General features: G+C 38.6%; 1 protein-coding gene across 11 annotated transcripts in view; it reads left to right on the top strand.

The window, feature by feature from the left end:
• The window catches only part of fndc3a (fibronectin type III domain containing 3A), a 120,199-nt gene that overhangs the window by 94,853 nt on the left and 4,490 nt on the right, over positions 1-20,856 (top strand). For 10 of the 11 annotated variants that reach the window (XM_015341894.2, XM_015341893.2, XM_015341899.2 and 7 more), the window contains 5 exons: positions 557-840; positions 1,926-2,138; positions 4,129-4,295; positions 7,592-7,716; positions 18,447-20,783. In XM_015341894.2, coding sequence (XP_015197380.2) covers positions 557-840; positions 1,926-2,138; positions 4,129-4,295; positions 7,592-7,716; positions 18,447-18,761 — 1,104 coding nt within the window. In that variant the 3' untranslated portion in view covers positions 18,762-20,783. Of the gene's footprint in view, positions 1-556; positions 841-1,925; positions 2,139-4,128; positions 4,296-7,591; positions 7,717-18,446; positions 20,784-20,856 lie in introns of those variants that run through there. The other variant, XM_069190201.1, reaches the window with a different exon arrangement.

Raw genomic sequence — 20,856 nt, 5'->3', positions numbered from 1 at the left:
ATGTTCTCTCTGTGTTATCATGAGTTTCCTCATGGTGCTCTGGTTTTCTCCCGCAGTCCAAAGACTTACTGGTGGGTTAATTGACTTCTGGCAAAAATTGGCCCTAGTGTGTGTGTGTCACTGGTGTCCCATCCAGGATGTACTCCAGCTTGTGCCCGTTGGTTGCCAGGATAGGTTGTGGCTCTACCACAACTCTGAATTGAAAGAAGCCATATGGATGGAGGATGGATCGATCTGTGGAGCGTTGAAGCAGCTTCTTTTAAATCACTGAGTGCGGAGGCAGTTAAATCGCTGGGCGCTGCTGTTAAGACACTCTGAGGTTGTGAAGACAAAAACATTAGACTAATAAATTTGTTAGGCTGAATAAAAAATGTTGGCAGTAAGTAACTTTAGTACATCTCCAGGCTGAATATTTAGTTTTTTACTGTGTCCTGCTGTTTGAGACCTCTGTTAAAATTGGGGCAAGTGTTTGCAGCAAAAGCAGATAAGATGTGCAGTGAGATATATGCGAAGGAAATGAGAATGCCCATTTGTTGCTTTTGGTTGCCCTTTGCAGGCAGTAAACGTTGCTGGGGCTGGCCCATTCAGTGAAGTGGTGCTGTGCATCACTCCATCCTCTGTCCCGGCAGCAGTGAGCTCCTTGCAGGCCGCCGACGAGAGTGAGATCGACAGTCCGCACTACTGCCCTTCCACCTGCCTGGCCCTGCAGTGGGAACCCCCCTGCGACCACGGGTCCGAGATCACGTCTTACTGCATTGACCTGGGGGACAGGCAGCCCATCATGGTGTGCAGGACCAACAGCTACATGATCGAGAACCTTCAGCCTGACACGAGTTACAGGTGAGATCTCTCCCATGGTGCCAGCACCTGACTGAAATACAGGGGTTGTTAGGTTTTCCTGTTTCTGCTAGGGTCCTGCTTTTATACTTGCAGTAACACTGACAACCAACCTGCCAAGTATTATAAATCCCAGTGTGTTCCATTCCATGGTTACTTCTCCTCTATTAACATTAGAAACATGAAGCTTGTAGTCCTAGTTTAAGTCTGTTCACCCATTCAGATGCAGCTTCAAATTTTGTTACTCAATACTTGTATGGAAACAAAAATGTTGTGTAAATTATATAGGTACAGTTTAGTTGCCAAAGACCTGCTTGATAGTGTTACTGTCACATAGGTTTAGAAACATTTGGCCTGATAAACATAAGAAAGGTTACAAACAAAAGGAAGCCATTTTGTCTGTCTGCCGCTTTGGTTGTTAGTAGTTAAATTATCTAAGGATCTTATCCAGCTGTTTCTTGAAAGCAGTCCATGTCTTATCTTCAACCACATGACTGGTTGGTTTGTTCCATACTCCCATATGTTCCACAACACAAACAAGTGCTTCCTGTTCTGATTTTTAAATGTCCTTCCATGACAGTCTCTGGACAAAAGAGCTATACCTCATTCTCCCCAGGATGTGACCCAGTATGAGGAAAGTACCCTTCCAGGTCATTTTTCCTGCTGTCATGAAATCAGCAAATGCAGAAGTTCCACCATGTTGTATAAACTGTTACCCTGGTTTCTTTCGAAAAAGGATCAAAGATGAGGGGATCTTAAGTATTCAAACACCTCAAACGGTGTTGAAAAAGCCAACCGAGTGGTTTTCCTCAAGTGGAAACCATATTTAAAAATGAAACTGGGGCACATTTCTTTACACAAAGTGCTGTGGGAGTGTGGAACAAGCTGTGTGGTTGAAGATGATTCCTCCATTTGTTTCAGTTAATTCTAACTACCAGATGGGCTGATGAACCGAAGAGCCTCTTCTCAATTGTAACTCGTCTTGTGTTTGCTCAGAACAACCTTTTGTGATTCAGCAACTTTTTTGTTTCGGGTCAAGCAGAGCTCTGTTTATGTGGTGGTGAACCGAGCTGTCGGCTATCTTTCAGGATACGAATTCAGGCTCTGAACAGCATCGGCGCAGGGCCATTCAGCCACACCATCAAGCTGAAGACCAAGCCTCTGCCGCCCCAGCCCCCCCGGCTGGAGTGCACAGCCTTCAGCCACCAGAACCTGAAGCTCAAGTGGGGGGAAGGCACTGCCAAAGCTCTGTCCACAGACTCCATTCAGTACCACCTCCAGATGGAGGACAGGAATGGAAGGTGAGGCAAACACCTGGCGCTCCCCTCCTGCATCTCATGAGTCTCAGGACTGTGGTGGTGGTGGGGGGGGCACTGTGCTGCACGTTCACAGAGTCCACATCTGTTTGCTAGTTTGTCATGCAGAGAGAACACTTTTTAGCTTAGTTAATTGGATCAAAGACCTTTTCTGGGATGTAGTCTGATTCTTGAGGAGATTGCTTTTTTAGGAGATTTTATATGCCTGAATTTGGAAAAAAATATAAGTTTTTAAAACTCAGAATGACTACATTCAATGATGTGGTGTACAAAGAGTGTGCTGGCTTGGCAACGAGTTTCCAGTCTTTTTGTCTCAAGAATCAGAAAAACCAATTGTACTGTAGCTTATAGAATGACCATTGACATACTGTCATTTTCTTTTGATATAATGAGAACTTTTTAGTGCACTTTGGTCTTTGAATCTGGGGCAGCGTATTGAAGAGACACATCCATTTGAAGAAATAGTATTTGGATACACTGCTTCTTTCAGTTGCCATAAATTGGCATTCATAACACTGCTGAATCATTTACTTTCTATAACATCGATGTTCTTTAAAATTTGAGTATTTGAATCAGTTTCTTTAAGAATCAAAATATTAGAAAGAGAAATTGACTTTTCTAAGTTCTGATGTCTGTCTTATGTATTGGAATCATAGACAGCTGTGCATACTTTTCTTAATGATTTAGGCTTTTGCCTGTTTTAGGGTTTAGTCCAAATTCATAAACATTTAGTAGGGGTAGTAATCAAATGGGGTAATCTGAACTGTCAGTTTTTTAACTGACATGCCTGCAGTTGTTCTTTTCTTTGTTTAGACTCTGAGTTTTTAGTATTTTGGATGTCTGTCCTTCAAGGTGCTGGCGTAAATTCAGCACAGCAGGATCCATCCTTGAGGCTGCTCTCTGTCAAAAGTCATTTGCAGCTGCTAAAGAAAGGACTTTCTCCAATCCTTGATAAAATGGAAGTGCCTATACTGTAGATGCCATTTTCTTTCATTAGTAATGCCAGGCAGAGGGTGGCCTCAAAGACACACCTGTGCTAAAGATTGAGAGCTGACATCTTCTTGATACATGGTCAGAATGTGAGCAAGAGGATTTTTCAGGCTGGTTCATAATACATTTTTTCAGAAACTCAGTATTTTCTCTATAACCTTTCTCAGTCAAGTAAAGACCACCACAGGTTTTCTGTATATATATTTATACTTACTGAGCTGAAGACGGATACTGCATTTAGTTTTACAATCTTTACGTTGCTGAGTGTTAGTGAGGTGATTCTGGTTTCTTGTTTTTCCCTTTGTTCTCTTTGGAATACAGTAACTACAGTAAATGCATTTACTGACCATTAGGCCACTCACATCTGTGCCTGAATAGACATATCTCTAAAACCATGTTCAGAAAAGACCCAGCACTCCAAACTCCGAACTGTACACCACAATTGAACTATTTTGTTAGATTTTTAGGTCAATGTACTCCATTAAACATTTCCTTTGGTTTAGAATGATTAGAAACTGAGAAGTCTTGAGCCATGTTGTAAACCATTATCATTGTGTATAATTTTTGTTGTAAAGTAGACATCTTTTGAAAAGTGAACAGAAGGCTGTTTCACTGTCTTTCTTTGAGGTTTCAAACAAAAGATGTAAAACCTGCCTTGTACTTTCTAGTGAAATCAGCTTGAACTTTTTTTTTTGTTTTGGAGGTAAATTCTAAGACTGGAATCATCTTTCAGATGATTAGTTTCTAATGTGGAATCGAAAATGTTAAAAAAAAAGAAACTGAAGGGATCTCTCCAATGTAAAAAAAATTGTCCTGGGATGGGATTGCTGTGGAAAGTTACTGTGTTAGGTCCTGCGTTTCTGCATCCTTGATGGTGAAACGCTCTTAAAACATGAGAGTCCAAGTTGGAACCTTATTAGGAAAGGGCTTTTTGATGTTTGGTTTTAAAAAGTGTGCCTTTTTTTTCTCTTCCTTTTGTTGTCAGATTTGTATCCTTGTATAGAGGACCATGCCACACTCACAAAGTCCAGAGGCTCAATGAGTCCACCTCCTACAAGTTCCGCATTCAGGCCTTTAATGAAGCAGGCGAAGGGCCCTTTTCTACTGTTTACACTTTCACAACTCCCAGGTCCTCTCCTGCACCTCTGAAAGGTACAACTGCTTATACATCCTCCTGTTCCTTTCCTCTGATAGTATCTTGTCACACCTAGTCTTTTCTTTCCCAACTCTTACAAATCCTCTTTGTAGATATTTTCCAAAGATGTTATCACACAATAGAAAACAAAACCAATTCTATAAATAAACGGAACAAAGTATTGTTTCAGGATGTATTTTACAGTGCCTTTTGCACTCCAAAAGTGTGACCAGCTCAGGAAATAATAACTAACTCGGGAGTCGATTCTGTTTTGTGAAATGCAAATGAAATGTGTTTATGAAGTTTGAGTCCAGCAAGGCTTTAAAACTGATTTAACATGAATATTCATGTGAAAGTGTCAGAATATGCCATATGAATATTAAGTCTTGGAATGAAAATGACTTATGAAGGATAGAAACAGTGCACAGTGTGATAATTTCCTTAGTAAATTTTGCCTCCAATGTAGGTAGCCTGCCAGATTATTACTGATAGGGACTGGTTTTCAAATACCAACAGGAAAGCCTTAAGTAAAAACACGAGGCTACAGCAATCGTTGTTGCTGTGCAGTTGGGGTAGAATAGGAAAACTGTATTTTCCTATATATCGCCTCCTTTTATTTAATTGTAAGGATGGCATTAATCTACAGGAACTGGCTAGTAACCGTGTAAGTACTATCATTAACACTTTCTGAAACAAGCACACATTGCACCAGGAGTACAGCTCCACCAGTAGGTTCCAGCATATGCTTTGCTTGTTGATTGTCATATTAAACAGTCAAACACCTCAACCACGGAAGTAGCACTGACATCCTATCTAACAAAAGGAAAGTTTAATGTGCATTATTCATTAGATTTCTAGAGATTCACAGTTAGAGTTACAAATGTCCACTGGGTAAAGGAAATTTTGGTGTTTCTGCCCTCTTATAGCAGCACTGTGTGAAGTGTACTCTTAATCTTAAAACCCATGGAGACTGCAGAAGTGCCAGATAATTTAAAACCTTACATGTAAAGCAAGCAAAGAAACACAATCCAGAGTGTGTTCATAGAGCTTTTAATGAGAGGCTGCCATACTGCTGCCATCTTTCATCAAATGCAATTTATATTTAGGTAAGGGGTGGCTCTTTCAGGACTGGGTGTTAATCATAACTGTATTCTGTAAATTTGCACTTGTGGTAGTCTTGTGCTACCACTGCAGGAACCAGAAGCTCTTGAGAACAGATTGGTTGAGTTTCGGTGTTCAGAAGTAGCACATGACAGGTTGTGCAGAAACAAGTCACACTGCACCTTCTGGAAATTGTTCAGATGACTGGTTCTTCTTAGATGGGGAAACAAGTGTGTGGCAGGAACAGGCATCAGCTGAGCCCAGGAGGAGAAAAGGCTTGTCACTCCTCAGTGTCCAAGCAAAGCTTCATTGTCCGTGTCTCAATGTTTTCTTCATTGAGGAAGACCCATCAGAATTAGGAACAAGTTTTTCACACTAGGATTTTCCACATTCAGATGCGAAGACACCAAATTATAGAGAGTAGGAGATCACAAGCCGCAAACTCATCAACCTATTTGATATAACTGAGTAAGTCCTGAAACCACAAACCTAGAGTTCACTCTCGCATTCCAGTGGTGAAGTTGATACTGTATCTACCCTACATTTTCTTCTGTTGAGCTTATTTCACTGGGACAGACACTCATTTTGAAGGGTGCTGCAAGTTGTAGGGGTCCACAGCTTGCAGGCTTATTGTGTACAGATCTTCTGTCCTAAGAACTTCTTGTACTTCCTTTGCTGGCAACACACCTCAAGAAAAGACTCCTGGACTCTGACTGTCACATAGCATATGTCTGTGCTCATATGGAAAATTCAGTTTAGGTTAAACTCATACATTGGGCAAAAGCATAAATTCCATGCAAATTCAATAGTCTGTTAACCAGTCCTGTGTCTGCATTTGAACTTTTTACTCTTTGCTTTCAGTTTATTTCTTTTTGAATATTATATGAGTAACATATCATATATGAAAAAATGTTAGATCATATGATGCAGTCAGAAAAGCAGTTCTGCAGAACAATGTAAATAATAATAACCCCTTCAGACGGGGTGCTAAGTGTCCCATCTCCAGCTCAGCAGTGTCCATTTCTTCAGTTCTTGAATTTGTTTCTCAGTTGGCGTCAAGTATATCGTGCTAGCTGTATGTAGGACCACCACGAGTCCACACTGAATTATGTTACATGTTACAATACCTCTTCTTTAGGGTACCTCTGATTATTACAGCAGCACCAACTGAATTGACTTTTTAGTCGTGTGGTATTCTAGCTTTTATTCCGAACTTGTGACACAGGTGCACAAACACCTTTTGTACCAAAATCTTCAATTTTGATGCCAAATATAATTTTCCACTGTCTCATGAATGTCTCATTAGAGGTTGCCCTCTTCATGAGTAGCCCTCTTTTTGCACATTTATGTGACAGGTGCAGCTCTGCTCAGTCCCTGCTTAGACTCGATCACAGTGACTGTGTCAGAGAACAAATAATTTTATCCTCTAGACAGCAACAAACTCTGCTCAGACAAGAAACCAGGTCAAACTTTTAATTTTTTTAAATCTAGATTTATTGTTTCTGATTGTGTCTTTTTCAGTTACATTTTTTTTATTAAAATATGGTTCTTAAAATGATTCTTTTACATTTAGAATTAAAAATAAGTGGTTACACCTGGAAAAGGTCTTACAAAACCCCTACCCTTAATTCTTAGACCAGTACTTAGATTTTCCATCACTTATTTAATAAATTCATTTAATCTTGCTGTAAAAGTAAAGGGTAAGGTATAACATGCATACAGGTAGGTTCTTTATCCAGTGGATAATAGGTCAAAGGCAAAATACAGCTTACGACAGGATGTGATGTAACTGGAAAGACAAAGTGCGAGTTCCTTCACAGTTTTCAAAAAGGAGGAAAGTTCAAAGTGAAGCACAACTCTCGGGAGTTTAGCTCACCTGCAATATTCAATTTAGATTTAGGGTTGCAGCATCTCTGGGAGTTAGTAATTATTTTAAAGATTTCATGTATGTACCTGAGCCTGTCCAGGTTATTCTAATAGACTGTACGTCTCATCTATGGAAATCTGGTAGCCTGCAGAAACCCCTTTTTTTTTGCTGACATTCATGGTGTCCAAGATTTGGGAATGGGCGTAGATGGGGGGGTTTCTGACTGAGCCTGTGTGGTAGCCAAGGAAGGTGGAGCACCCTGCCAGTTTGTCCTGAGGGATTATCTGTGAAGATAGTCTCTTATGGGAAATACCCTTCTGTGCTTCTGTGTCTATTTCTCCCCAGCTCCCAGAATAGAGCAACTGGATGACCATTCCTGTGAGGTGACGTGGGAAGCCGTCCAGCCTATGAAGGGGGACCCTATTATTTACAGCCTTCAGTCCATGATTGGGAACACGGAGTTCAAGCAGGTATGGCATCTCCCCTTGGGGTTCTGGCTGTCTGCCCTCGTCTCTGTTTGGAATGAAGGGGAAAAGGCTGAAACAGCAGCAGAGTTGAGGAATCTTTGACCGTCAGGGAGTGAGTGCACTATAGCAGGCCAGACCCTGTGGTTTGCCGAATCTATGGCACTGCATGTAAAACAATTTTCCCAAAAACGCTTCTATAGAATGACTAGATTGAAATAAAATGCTGTAAAAGTAAAACAAATCAACAAATGCTTTTAACTGAGGAGGCAGAAAACTATCCCACAGAGTGGGATTGATGTCTAACAGTGAAAAGGGGAAGCAGAAAGCCTTTTTCCAATGTGAGGTGCTAAAAGAACCAAATTCCTGTAATTAACTTACAGGAATTTGGTGTAATAACTCACCTGTTACATGACAGAAATGTAACATACCTAAGCCTAGAAACAATTATTAATAGTCTCTTGCTATCACAATACACAGGTGTACTCTATTACTGTACTAGCGCATGGTGCTCATACAGGTATATTAGGTTTTACTGAGTGCAAGTATTGTATGCAATTATGTACAATTAAATCTCTTATAATAAGAACTGTTCTAAAATGTTATTGTTCAGCAGTAACATAAGAAATTATATCTGGTCCTTCTTCCTTCAGCAAGTGCTATTTCTGCAAACTTTCCACAACTCTAAAGTTTAAGTTCTCTCCAGGCTGTAATTAAAACAAATGCTTTCTTCAAGCAATTTTAATTCACCTCTACTTTGTTTAAAATTCAGTGGACTCGAAATCCATTTCATTGAAGACAAAGCTTAAAAGAAACAGAAATGCAACATTTTTTTTTTACAATGACTGTATTTTTAAAAACCAATGCTGTAAACTAACCTAAACTAAAATAACCTCCGTTAGTGTCTTGTTAATGTAGTGAAGAAATGTTTCTGGTAACCTTCTGTCTGCTTTTGTGATTTATGATTACTAAGTGGGAAGATTTTTTGTGTCATATCCTAGAGTTTATGATGGAGTGAAGAGAGGTCTTTTCACACAAGGAGAATCGCCATCTCTGCCTCTCAAAACAGTTCTGTCAGCATGGCTCTTGCTGTCAGGTCTCATTCTTCGGTCTGTCTGGCTGAAACGTTTTATTGTCAATGCGGATGACTTAGTGACTTATAATCTGTGTGCTGAAACAGAAGTCTACAAACATGGTTTAGAATATTAATCATCATGAAATGTACCTAGTGCAGAATTCCTGTCTTGTTTTTCTCAGTGTTGAACAAAACTTTAATATTTTCCGAATTTGCCTCAGTCCTGACTGCAGGACGGAGTTGGCCATCTCTTCGTTCTTTGTGTGCATTCCCCTCAAGCAGGCACCTTCCCGAAACATTTGTGAAAAATAAATAGTTCAGCCTTTAAAATAAGTTCAGAACATTTAAACAGGAACTGTTTTTTAAAGCTGCTGCGTCACCTGTGCATTCTTCTGAACTTGTGTGAGTAGGTAGCTGCACACCTGAAGAAGGCTCCAAAGCCAAAATGTTGTTTCTTTTCTTCTCTTTTCTGCATGGGATAAACCTTTACTTGTTTTCCTGAACTCAATATTCTCAAGTATTGCTTATATGCAGCTTAGTAACCCTGAAACCTAAGTGGTATTGGTTATGTATGTAATATCCAAATGATACCTGTATGGTTTTTATTCAACGGACAGTGGTACTATATACTGTATGGCATAGGCAAATGTTTGGAGCAGGTAATAGGTAAATTACTGAAACTCAAAAACTCAGATTTTCTCTTTTGTGGTTTTATGACGTGGAGTTATGACGTGGGTTTGTTGGACAATAAGATGCACATCCTGCTAGAATTCTTAGTGCTACTTTATCCCGCTTTATACTGTTTTTAAAGTATAAGTTGTACTGTGTTCAGAAGTGAGACATTTAAATCTTAACTAAAGTGACCATGAATGAGCATGCAGTACGTGCTTTAGCTTCCTTGTAGTGGTTTCCTGTGGATTTCAGAATCACCTTTAAAAGCTTGAACAGTTTGGCTCCTGATTTTATAGGTGAGCTGGCCTGTTGCTTTAAGATTATGGAATTATCTCCCCCTGTCAGATCATGCAAGTCAGTAAGCACATTCAGATCCTGTTTTAAAACCTGCTTTCATACTCAGGCTTGTATTTCTTTTGATTGTACTGTATTAATTATATTATACCTGTTCTTTCTATTTGTAAAGCACCATTAATTCATGCATTGTGTTCATAGCATTTTCTCTTGCATCCATCCTCATAATCTAGCAACCTCTGCTTCAGCAAGCCTTAGTTTGATATGAGAGGCCTGTCCTAGATTAGATAAAGCAACAACATTGTCAAAATATTTACACAAGTACACAATTTAAAAGGAAGGTAATCCTATTCAGGCAACATTCAGCCTGAAAATAGTTTGGTGGTTAACAAAGGAGGCTGTGGATTTGAAAGTTAGAGATTTGAAGGTTGATCCATTGCATGTTTATTTATCTTTATTAATAGTAAAAAGTCCTTAAACCTAATGTTTTGCCACAGATTTATAGAAAACATACTGTGGTTGCCTCCACACATACTGCTTGCTATCTACTGTGCTGTATTTCTCTACACTGTGCAAATATTGAACATGGTTTAACTTTTAGCACGATAATTCAAGGGTTAAGCCATCTTTCTGAAATGCCATTCATAACCATGCACCCTTACTACAGTGCAACTGAAGGATATCAAGTTTAAGTTCAAGTTCAAGTTTGTCATTACACTCATATACATGGTACAGTATATGGTATAACGAAATGCTATTTAGCTAGCTCTCAGACATAAGTAGTACAAAGAGAAAAAAAACAACAATACAATTGTGTAGCAAAAGAAAGACAGAGACAACAGGCAGTGTGCAAAAAAAACAACAACAGGCATGCAAAAAACAACAACAGGCAATGTGCAAAACAACAAAAAGGTAACAGGTTATGTGCAAAAATATGCATCAACAGAATAAAATAAAGGGATAGAAATTATGGGGAGTAAGCTTTTGACATGTATGGTAGAGGTAGATTTTCAATGTGTGTTTGGGTTTTTGGTAAGAAAGAAAGGAAGAAGGCACTGTGAGGTTCAGATCATAGGTGAGAGGTGAGGTGAGAGTGAGAGAGGCTGGGAATTTAACAGTTTGATAGTGCGAGGGTAAAAACTGTCTCTGAGTCTGGTAGTCTGGGCCCGAATGCTCCGGTACCATTTTCCAGATGGTAGAAGATCATTAAGTCTGTAGCTGGGGTGTGTGGGGTCTTTGATTATGCTTAGAGCTTTCCTCAAGCACCCTCTGTCATAAATGTCCTGGATAGATGGGAGGGTAACCCCAGTGATGGACAGGGCAGTTTTCACCACCCGCTGTAGTGCTTTGAAGTCAGCAGCACTGCAGTTGCCATACCACACTGTGATGCAGCCTGTCAGTGTGCTTTCTGTAGTGCATCTGTAAAAGGTAGTGAGGATCTGGGGACATATCTTGGCTTTCTTCAACCGTCTTAGGAAGTACAGGTGCTGTTGCACTTTCTTGATCAGACAGGTGGTGTTTAGAATATCTATTTCTGATGTAGCAATTTTTAGCATTATCTTGTGAGCTTTATACCAGAGACCATTTTGAGTGCTTTAAGTGTCTTCTGTATTTTATACATTTGGATTTGTGTTGTGTTATTCACATGTGAATAAAATACCAAACCTACAGTCTTCAGGATCTGCAGTAGTCAGAGGCACAGCCAGGTGGTGATATTGAGAAGCAGTTAGATTTGACAACAGCAGTCCAAATAAGGGATGTCTGGATAATGTACTGTAGGTAGTTAAGACATTCCTTGGGGATTTCCTTAAATTACCAGTTAATTTATCTCCCGCTGCTCTGAAACACACATGAAGACAAACAATTGAGTCTTAGCAGATTTTAGAAGTTGTAAAGGATTACCAGGCTAAGGTTACTGTGTATTTTAGGCAGAGAAAGGTGTACATTGCTCTTTGAATGACCATAAAAAGTATTTTGCCTTTACAAGTTTGTCAGTTCTTTTTAAGAACTTTACTACTGTATAGTGAGAAACAAGGTTGACACTACTACTGAAGCCTTTGAAAGTCTGAAGCAGGTCTTAGTGAATCGAGCTGAATGGTAAACATAGCCTTGCAGCAGAGGGTTTCAGACTGTGATTGAGTAAGTCTTTTTTGGTTGTTTACCTTACTGCAAGCTTTTAATAATATCTTCTGGTCCAGTGTATATAATTTAGGACTACTAAAACACTCAGTTGCTGACAGGCATGCGATTTCTGTTTCTTTATGGAAAGTAACAAGGGAAACAGGAGAAGGGGTCATTAAACATCAGATTGTTTTATTCCAGCCAGTATTTTGAGCAAATTCAGACTGTTTTCACTATTTCATGATTAATTTGGATGGTTTTAGAAGTAAATGGAGGTCTGGAGATTTAATAAGTCTTTTATAAGCTGGTAGCATATAATTAAGCATTACTGGGAGCTTAATCGTATAAAATGACTGTTAAATATAAAATATTAAATCAGATTATTAATGTAATTTTAGTTAAATTTATCTCAGCTTGACTACTGTGGTAAGAACATAAGAAAATTACTAAATGAAAGGAGTCTTTTCAACCAGTTTGGGACTACATAATTTATCCAAAGTTCTTATCCAATCATTTCTTGAAAGGAGTTAGGGTATCCACATATCTGGGTAGCTTGTTCCATACTCTCACAGCCCCTTGTGTAAAGTGCCTCCTGTTTTCATTCACATGGCTTCCACTGTTGTCTTCTGTGTCATGTTTAGCTGTTGATTCTGAGTTGACTTTGTCTGTTCCTTTAACTTAAAGTTTAAGGATACTTGAATTAGGCTGTAAGAAGAAACTGTAATCTTCTCAGTTCAGTTTCTTCAGACTTTTTATCAAAATCTTTTTAATTTTATTTTTTCTTCTTTCTTCTTCGTTTTTTCCAATCCTCCTAATTTAAGTATCGTCTTCAAATTTCACTAGTTTACCAATTATCCCAATAATTAGATCGATTTAATTAAGAAAGTGTTTCTAGTGTAGATTCCAATAATTACATCATCCCAAGTGTTACTGTACTGTATATTCAAGTTTTTTGAACAAGTATTTTAAACTTGACTCATCCTTCACAGCCTGGTTAAAATTATTTACTTAGAAAGATATTTCTTCTTCCTGGTTGCTGGCAGGGAAATGTCTACTGTTTTATCTACTAGAAGGACAAGTGTATGATAGCTCTAAAGTACAGCACTCTTGGGAGTATTCTTTCTTAAACCACTTTGTGATGACTTTAGATACAGCACATTTGTGCGCTGTGCTCAGTAATAGTTAATGCGCATGATTGGCTGAGCACCAGCAGGAGTGGGTGGGCCTGAGAAGACCAGAGTGTTTTTGACTTGCCGTGAGTGTTGATCTCGGGAGATTTCGCCATGCCTGCGACCCTCGTTTTTAACAGCTAAACATGTATTGCTCCTCCAGTCAGCTCTCCTCCAAGTCACTTTGGAGCTTAAATGTTTGTGTTAAGGAACACTACTTCATTGACTTTCCGGTGCTCCGGGGAGGAAGGATTTTCAAAAATGCCCGATTGCATGTGCAATTTTATAGTTTCTTATTTTTACAAGTTGTTTTGGAATGTTGTGTTTTTGTGGGATATGTATATGAGTGATTTAAATTAATCTTTGTTGTATAAAATAAACAAATCATGACATACTTAAAAATCCACAAGTAGACAACTTTTGAAAATACTATATGGTATACATTCAACAAATCAACTATGACCACTGGAAAATGTTGGAAGCTGAGTATTCAGTCACATAACCAGAACAAATGTATGGAAAATGGGCCCTCCGTTTGCTCAATTGGCTTCAGTTCCCTTTTTATCGTTTAGAAAAAATATTTTTTTACCAAACATGACTATTTGTTTTGTTTGTATCACTTCTAGCTTTCAGAATAAAGCACAAGTAGCGGATTGGTGTCTGGCAACAAGAATCTGAATACCATATTCATACAACGGCCTGTTCGTTTTCTTTATTCATCTGCCCTCTGATAGATGGTATACAATAATTAAAACATGAGGGACTTTCATTGCAATCATTGCAAAAGTTATTTTCTTTCTCAAAAGCTTAAACAAGCCTTTTAAGTAACAATGAAGCTCAAAAGAAAAGAAGCAAGTGAACAAGGTAATTGCCCCCATTATGAGCACAGTAGTTTCTGAAATTGCCTCCCATGTTTTCATTTTCATTTATTTTCATTATTTCATTGGAAATTTCCACACAGCTTGTCCATGCAACCAGCGTCAGAAAAGTAAGGCTGAATTAACACGGTTTCCTGCACATGAGCATTGCATTTGCATAGCAGTTATTACCTGCTGGTTCCGTCTCTGAAGTGTAGCCCGTTCCTCATGCTGTGTACCAACGATAGATGAAGTGGAATTCCATTAGTGATATTCTCCTTTTTATTCTGTGGGTTCTTTTATAAATGTATCCAGAAATTCATATTAAAACAGTTAGAGCTGGAAATTGCTGTCCTTTGAAATTCATTTTTTAACCTTTGTAGACCTTAGCTTAAAATGTGGTTCTCCTCCCTCCCTCCTGCAGCTCACTAAGTGTTATTAGCAACTCACTTCAGATAAAAGGATACAGTAACCTGTTCTGTTGCAATGTAGGTACAGACGCAGATTTACAGTAGATGCAGAAAACCGACTAGCAAAATGTCCATATAACCTCATATCGTTCTATGGTACTACAGTACATATCATGTATGGCTTAAAGTTGAGTAATCCTACCTTACGTGATAATTAAAGTACTAGTGCATTGTCTTCTAGTTATAGAACACTGATCAAGTAAAAGAAACAACAGTAATCCCTAATTCAAAGAAATTAGGTAAAATAACATGAATACCTTCTCTGCATATACCCTGAACTTACTCTCTGCCTAGCACACCCCACTGTAGTGAAACGGACAATAAAGCTGTCAGTGAGCCTGTAAAATCGTCTCTGGTCTGTTATTTTCCATGTAGTGGACGCAGACATCATTACAATACAAACACAAGACTACTCTAAGATGCAGATGCTGGGTAGTGGGTACTTGAGCAGGTTGCAGGAAGAGGCTCACTCATTTGCTAGATTCATCTTATGATACTAGTCTGTTTATCAGATCAACATTCAGCTCTGCTCTTTTTCCGTCACTCCCCGTCGGACAGACTGAATAAGCAAATTCACGAATGTTAAAATTGCAGATGTCGTGATGTTATTGTATATGAAACTAAGTGGTAACCTGTACATTAGTGGGATAGAACTGAAGGTTTGGGTAAAGGAAAAGGTTCCTTTTGAGGAGCAGATATAACCATACTATAACTCGAAGTGAAAAAAAGAAAATGTTTATTTTCAAATCTAAAGAAGACCCTGTGTCTCTCAGAATTCATGTGAAAAAATACTTTTCTGAAAAACAGGCAGTGTTTGGTGTATTTTTATATAGGTGGATGATATACAAATCACAATGAATAGCAAAAGCCCCTTATATGGCATAAATCTATACTAAATTCTTAATCTTCCTGTCAGTTGCAAAACTCATGATTTTATGAAAGCAGCAGTCACTGCCCTCAATAATCACTAGCCTTTGGCTGCAATTAAAATGTTTTTTTTTCTCTCATGACCAGATCAAGTACAGTGGATCTCTGCTTGAATCTTCCAAATGAAATGCATCACTATCATTCCTACTAGGAGTTGAAGTGTTAATACTGGTGACGGCTAATTATTTACACTCTGCTTCAGGTGTTTACATGTTTTTCAAACCCTGCTTTGAGTATGTCCCTGAATGATTGACTTCATAAATGGGCTTGTGCTATTTCTGTTTATTCTTCCACAGCCCCTTTTCCTGCACGTGTAAAATTTGCTTAGAAGTTTCCAGGGTTTGTGTGTGAGCGCTTTCTCCCACATTCTTCTCAATGGAGTGTAAGGGCTTCATTAGCTCATGTTGTCTTCCGTTTCCCTGGCGAAGGTGTCCTGTTTACTACTATTGTCAGCGTTGCTGTGTCTGTTTAACGGCATTTGTTCCAGCTCTTGTCCAGAAGTCTTCGTTAATAAATGACATTTGTTTAATCACAGAGGATGTCTGCTGATCACCTGTCTTAGCAGTCCTTGGAACTTTTTTTTGGAACATTCTGGATAAATCCACCTTTGATCAATGTGCTTTGGACACTTGTTTAGTAAGCACAGCTTTACTAGTCTCTGGTTAGTCTTGGACAGACGCGCATGCATCCTTTTGCACATAGTATCTTCAGCAACAAAACAAATGATCTACAGTGTCCCTGTTACCACTCCTAGATATATTTCCTGTTCCATCCAGAAAGCTGAGAGGCATTAAAAGCACAGCATGTTCCAGTGCCTCTCAGCATAAATTTGTTCCAAAACATTTTTTTACATCACTGACTCGTTCAGCATGAATACTGTATGTCTGATTGAACAGGGTGGGTTGATAAAGGCCTGAAAACCTTTAAATAAGGGGAAATTATTCCATATAGGGGAAAGCGAAAATGTTTAGGTGGGGCTCCCAAGACATTCAGTTGATGTCCCCCCAATTGACCCAGTGAGTTTCCCATTGTTGGTCCCATTTGAAATGAGACAGTTCTGCCTACGTAACCATTAATGATTACAGTTGATGTACAACCTTCCTCAAGTAAAGTCAGTTCAGATTTGACTATCTGAAAAGCTCTGCAATAATTATTAATTATACACAAAAGCTCTTGCAAGACTGTAAGTCTGTGCACTGAACTCCCTTGGTTCCATACTTCATGAAATTAAACTGGGATAAATAATATTAGATTAAATGTATTTTGTTGTAGGTAATCCAAAATTGAATGCAGGAGGTGTGTTCATTTTCCATTTTTTTGACTTCCTGCCATGAAACATAGCCTGCACACATCATCTAGTCCAGTATGCTTCAGTTTCATTTACTGGAGGACTTCAAGCTTATTCTCTCTGTGAATCTGATGGAAATTAGGGGAGATCTTCAGAGCTGACTTCATTTTGATGGAGACCTCGGGCACTTTAGCCTTTGGGCCCTACTTTCCTAGCATATGTCACCAGTACTCACTGACTGTGTGAAATTCTGTAACTCCTTTGTTTGGTTTTGACTTTTGAAATGTTTAAGCCGGATAATAAAATTATTAATGTTGAATTGAAATTGTAATCTCAGTAGTAATACAGAATATGATGTTGACTTTTTTATCGTGCGTGTTTGATTTTACATGAATTATCTATTGGGCAGGCTACATTTTGATCAGAATTTAATATTAATATAATAATATTAAAATAGTTATCTAAATGTAAAACTAATGACAAGGACTTCACTCATCGGGTATCAGCTGTTTAATAGTTTTTTACACTTAGTGGCTATGCAGTGTTGCTAAGATCCCGTTTTTGAAGCAGGTTACACTCGAAGAACATTTGATCATCTAAATTTGTTCATTCATACTGTATGTGATCTTTTTCGTTTTTCCCTAGGTTGTTTACTGGCACTGTCAAATTAACAAAGCAGTGGACCAAGTATAAGATAATTCCACGCTGAAAGGATGAAAAAAAGAAACATTGTGGCAACTGAGCTTTCTTTAGAATCTTTAGTTTAATTTAACTTCATCTTAGTTTAATTAGACCTGTGATATCCCGGTCAGGAGTGTTGGTGAACATTGTTAGTCTTTGTGTTGTTGGTGTTGCTTCAGGTTTAAACATTGTGTTTAAATGTTAATCTGTGTACCATGTTAGTTGCTTAATCCAGCATTTTTCTGCACTGTGCAACTTCACATACATCTCAGGAATGAATGATAAAGTCTCTGTCTTCTTTTGTACCACTATAAGCATCCCCTTTTTTAATTCAGTGCACAAGAAATTACGTTTCCTTTTAAATCTGTAAGCATCTAAATTTAAGATTGATCTCCTAATGTAAAGACATTTGAACATCCTTACAATGAAACCAATCTAAATATTTAACTCTTCTGGTAGTTGGATTTAGGCCATGCCTGTTCCAGGATAAGAGTCCAATGACAAGTGCTGAGCTTAATCCTTAGTGTCCTCATCACTTAATTTGGGACTAGCAGTGATCCACAAGGATAGCCATTTGGTCAAAATCAATCCATCCATTTTCTATGCTGTCTCTCAGTGATGAGGCCCTAGGTTAAATTCTTGGAGTGCTATCTGTGTAAAGTTTGTATGTTCTCCCCATGTTTGAGTGGGTTTCCTCCAGGTGCTCTGGTTTTCTCCCACAGTTCTGGGGGAATTGGCACTGGTGTGATTATTTGTCACAGTCTGATGGGTTCCCTGGCAACCTAGACATGGATGAAGCAGTTAAAAAGCGGATGGATGGATCTTTTACTGTTCGGATGTCATGACAGATTAAACTCACCAGAGCTCGAATAAATGTGACTAGAATTCAGGTTTGAGTTTGGACTTATTTGATTCCATATAATATGGCTAAAGAAAATGTGCATAAAATAATGCAATACCAGTTTTAACGCAGTTTTGTTTTTCTGTTTTGTTTAATCTTGGATTTTTCTATGGTAACTTTTAAGACCCCTCAATACAAACTAATTAACAGCCTGCAAAATCTGGTTGGGCCACAAACAGTGATGAATGGCAGTATAACAGCTGAGGAATGATGTTGTTGCTTCAGGGTCCATATAGTGGGTCATTAAATTTGAGTTTGCTGGAATTCTTTTTCCTCTGCAGATCTACAGAGGCCCGGCCACGTCCTTTCACGTTTCAGGGCTCCAGGTGAACTGTGAATACCGTTTCCGGGCCTGCGCCATCCGCCAGTGCCAATCTCCCTCGGGGCCCCAGGAGCTTGCAGGCCCCTACAGCGCCACCGTCTCCTTCTCCTCGCCCAGGAGCGACCTGCCTTCCAGTGGCGCCAAGAACACTGTGGAAGTGGCGAGGACCAAACGCACACTGAGTGATGAACAGTGTGCCGCCGTCATCCTCGTGCTGTTCGCGATCATATCCATCCTGATTGCCTTCGTCATCCAGTACTTTGTCATCAAGTGACGTGCCCGCCACCAAAAAAACAAAAAACAAACAACTTTGACCTTAATCACTTTCCCTTCTCTCTTACCCCTCCCGGCTTTAAAAACATTGTACTGTGATTCCAACTTCTGTTAAATTCACTCTTTGCCACAGTGTAGGCATGCTAGGCCATCGTTTCCCCACTGTTTTCCTGAAGACATAGCGCTTGCATTGTGCAGTAGAGGGCCCTGGCAGTTTTTGAAGAGGAACCTTTTTTAAAACTCGGTAGTCTTTCCCAGGTTTGGGGGTGGATATTTGCATTGCGAGGCAAAGTTAAGCGACTGCACCTTCCGAATTTCTTTTAATTTGTTGACAGTTAATAGCACCATTCCATTTTGTTTTTCTTTGTGTGTGTCAATTTTTATTGACGAAAGGAGAAGAAACCGTTGTTCTCTTTTTTTTTTCCCTTGTTTTTTTTAGATTTGTTTTAATTTTCCCCTGTGAAATTTAACAAGGAATCCTCTTTCGCCGTGGCCAGTGAGCATGTAAAGTAAAAAAGGATGCCAGCCCAGATTCAGTGAAATCAGTGTGATGGCCTGAGTAGACATGCAATTCTTTATTCTTAAGTGCCAGAGCTGGAGTTTCTTTTTTTAAGATGAAAAGCAGAAGACCCATGAAGTGTACAGCAAATATATAGGTATATTAATCTATTGTTAGTATTGTATAACACTCATTTAGCACTTTTGAATACTTTTGAGTCCAGAGTGTGTGAGGATGCAAACGTGACTGTGAAAGGTAATATTTGATATATTTTTGTAAGAAACATGGACCTGTTTATCAGGGCTTTGTGAAGGGGGGGCATAAGAGGGAAAATGGAGTTTGCATTTTTTAACATGTAGCTGCTTTAATCCAAACTTTTGAGTTCAGCGCAAAAGCTTGTCGAAGTCTCCCTTGAGTTTAAGAGAAAAAAAAAGAGAATTTGCACCTTGTACAAAAAATGGCTGACTGCATGTGGTGTTTGTGATGCGTTTCTAGAACACTTCTTTCAGTGTGCAAAGCCCTAACTGTGTATTGTGAGTTTTTTGCAATGTTGTACCACTGAATCGTACCTGTCAAAATCTTTCATCTTCAAAGTCTGAAAATTAAAACTGCATTAGGAAGCTTAACAGTCTGAATGACTTAACATGAGGGTTACCAGAATTTAATTACCTGGAATTAATTCACACTTAATGTGATAATCTGTGTACACTTCTGCAGTTTCAGTTTCTTTTGTTTCTTGTTTTTATTTTCTGAAGATTTTTCTGAGATTTTTGTCTCTTTTGTTTTAGTGATATTTGTGTTCATTGATTTGTGTAAAACACTTTTTAATTATGAAATCATATTTAGCACTCAGTATTCATCCTGTTTAACGTCATCAGCATTATTTTTAAGTTAATTATTTTCTGAGGGGATAATAATAATGGTTTCTTGCCTGTTAATTGTCTATGTTGTTACACGTACTTCCTATAAATTCAGAACTTGGCACTTTTTGTGTTACATTCTTTCTCACTGACCGCAAACAGCAACCTGTCACAGTTTTGCTGTCTGACCTTCAGAGTTGATGTTGTGCTTGGCTGTTGGCCGATGTGTTACTTGCTGTTGCAGCAGTTTTAACAATGCTGGTACCTTGTCAAATGTCTTTAAAATACACAAAAAATATAATATTGCAATGAATCTGCTGCCCTGCAAATGGCTTCTGTTTGTCATAGTAAAATTCAAATTCCTATTTTTGATAGTGCAAAATGTAATTGCAAGTTGTGCCATTCAGATATTCCCCTTTTGCAGTTTGCTGCATTGGGGAAAGAAATAATTTTATGTAATTTTAATGTTTGCAGTTACCTCATATACTGTACATTCCAAAAAAAAATCCAAACTTGATATAAATATTACCAAACATATCACTTGTACAATGTCAGACTTCGTAATGAAAACTGTATAATCTCATAAATATGTATCTAAACTGTAACTCTATAGCCATGATATCTACAAGAAAGATCCATGACAATAAAAGATCTATAATTCTTATTTTTGCATTTGTGGTTTTAACTTATTCGGGGATTTGTTTAATCTGTATTTTTGGTTGTCACTTCACATGCTG

Source organism: Lepisosteus oculatus, chromosome 5, assembly GCF_040954835.1.
Source record: "Lepisosteus oculatus isolate fLepOcu1 chromosome 5, fLepOcu1.hap2, whole genome shotgun sequence".
Taxonomy (NCBI): Eukaryota; Metazoa; Chordata; class Actinopteri; order Semionotiformes; family Lepisosteidae; genus Lepisosteus; species Lepisosteus oculatus.
Note: the sequence above shows the minus strand (reverse complement) of the source record. Positions and strands in the feature narration are given on the sequence as shown.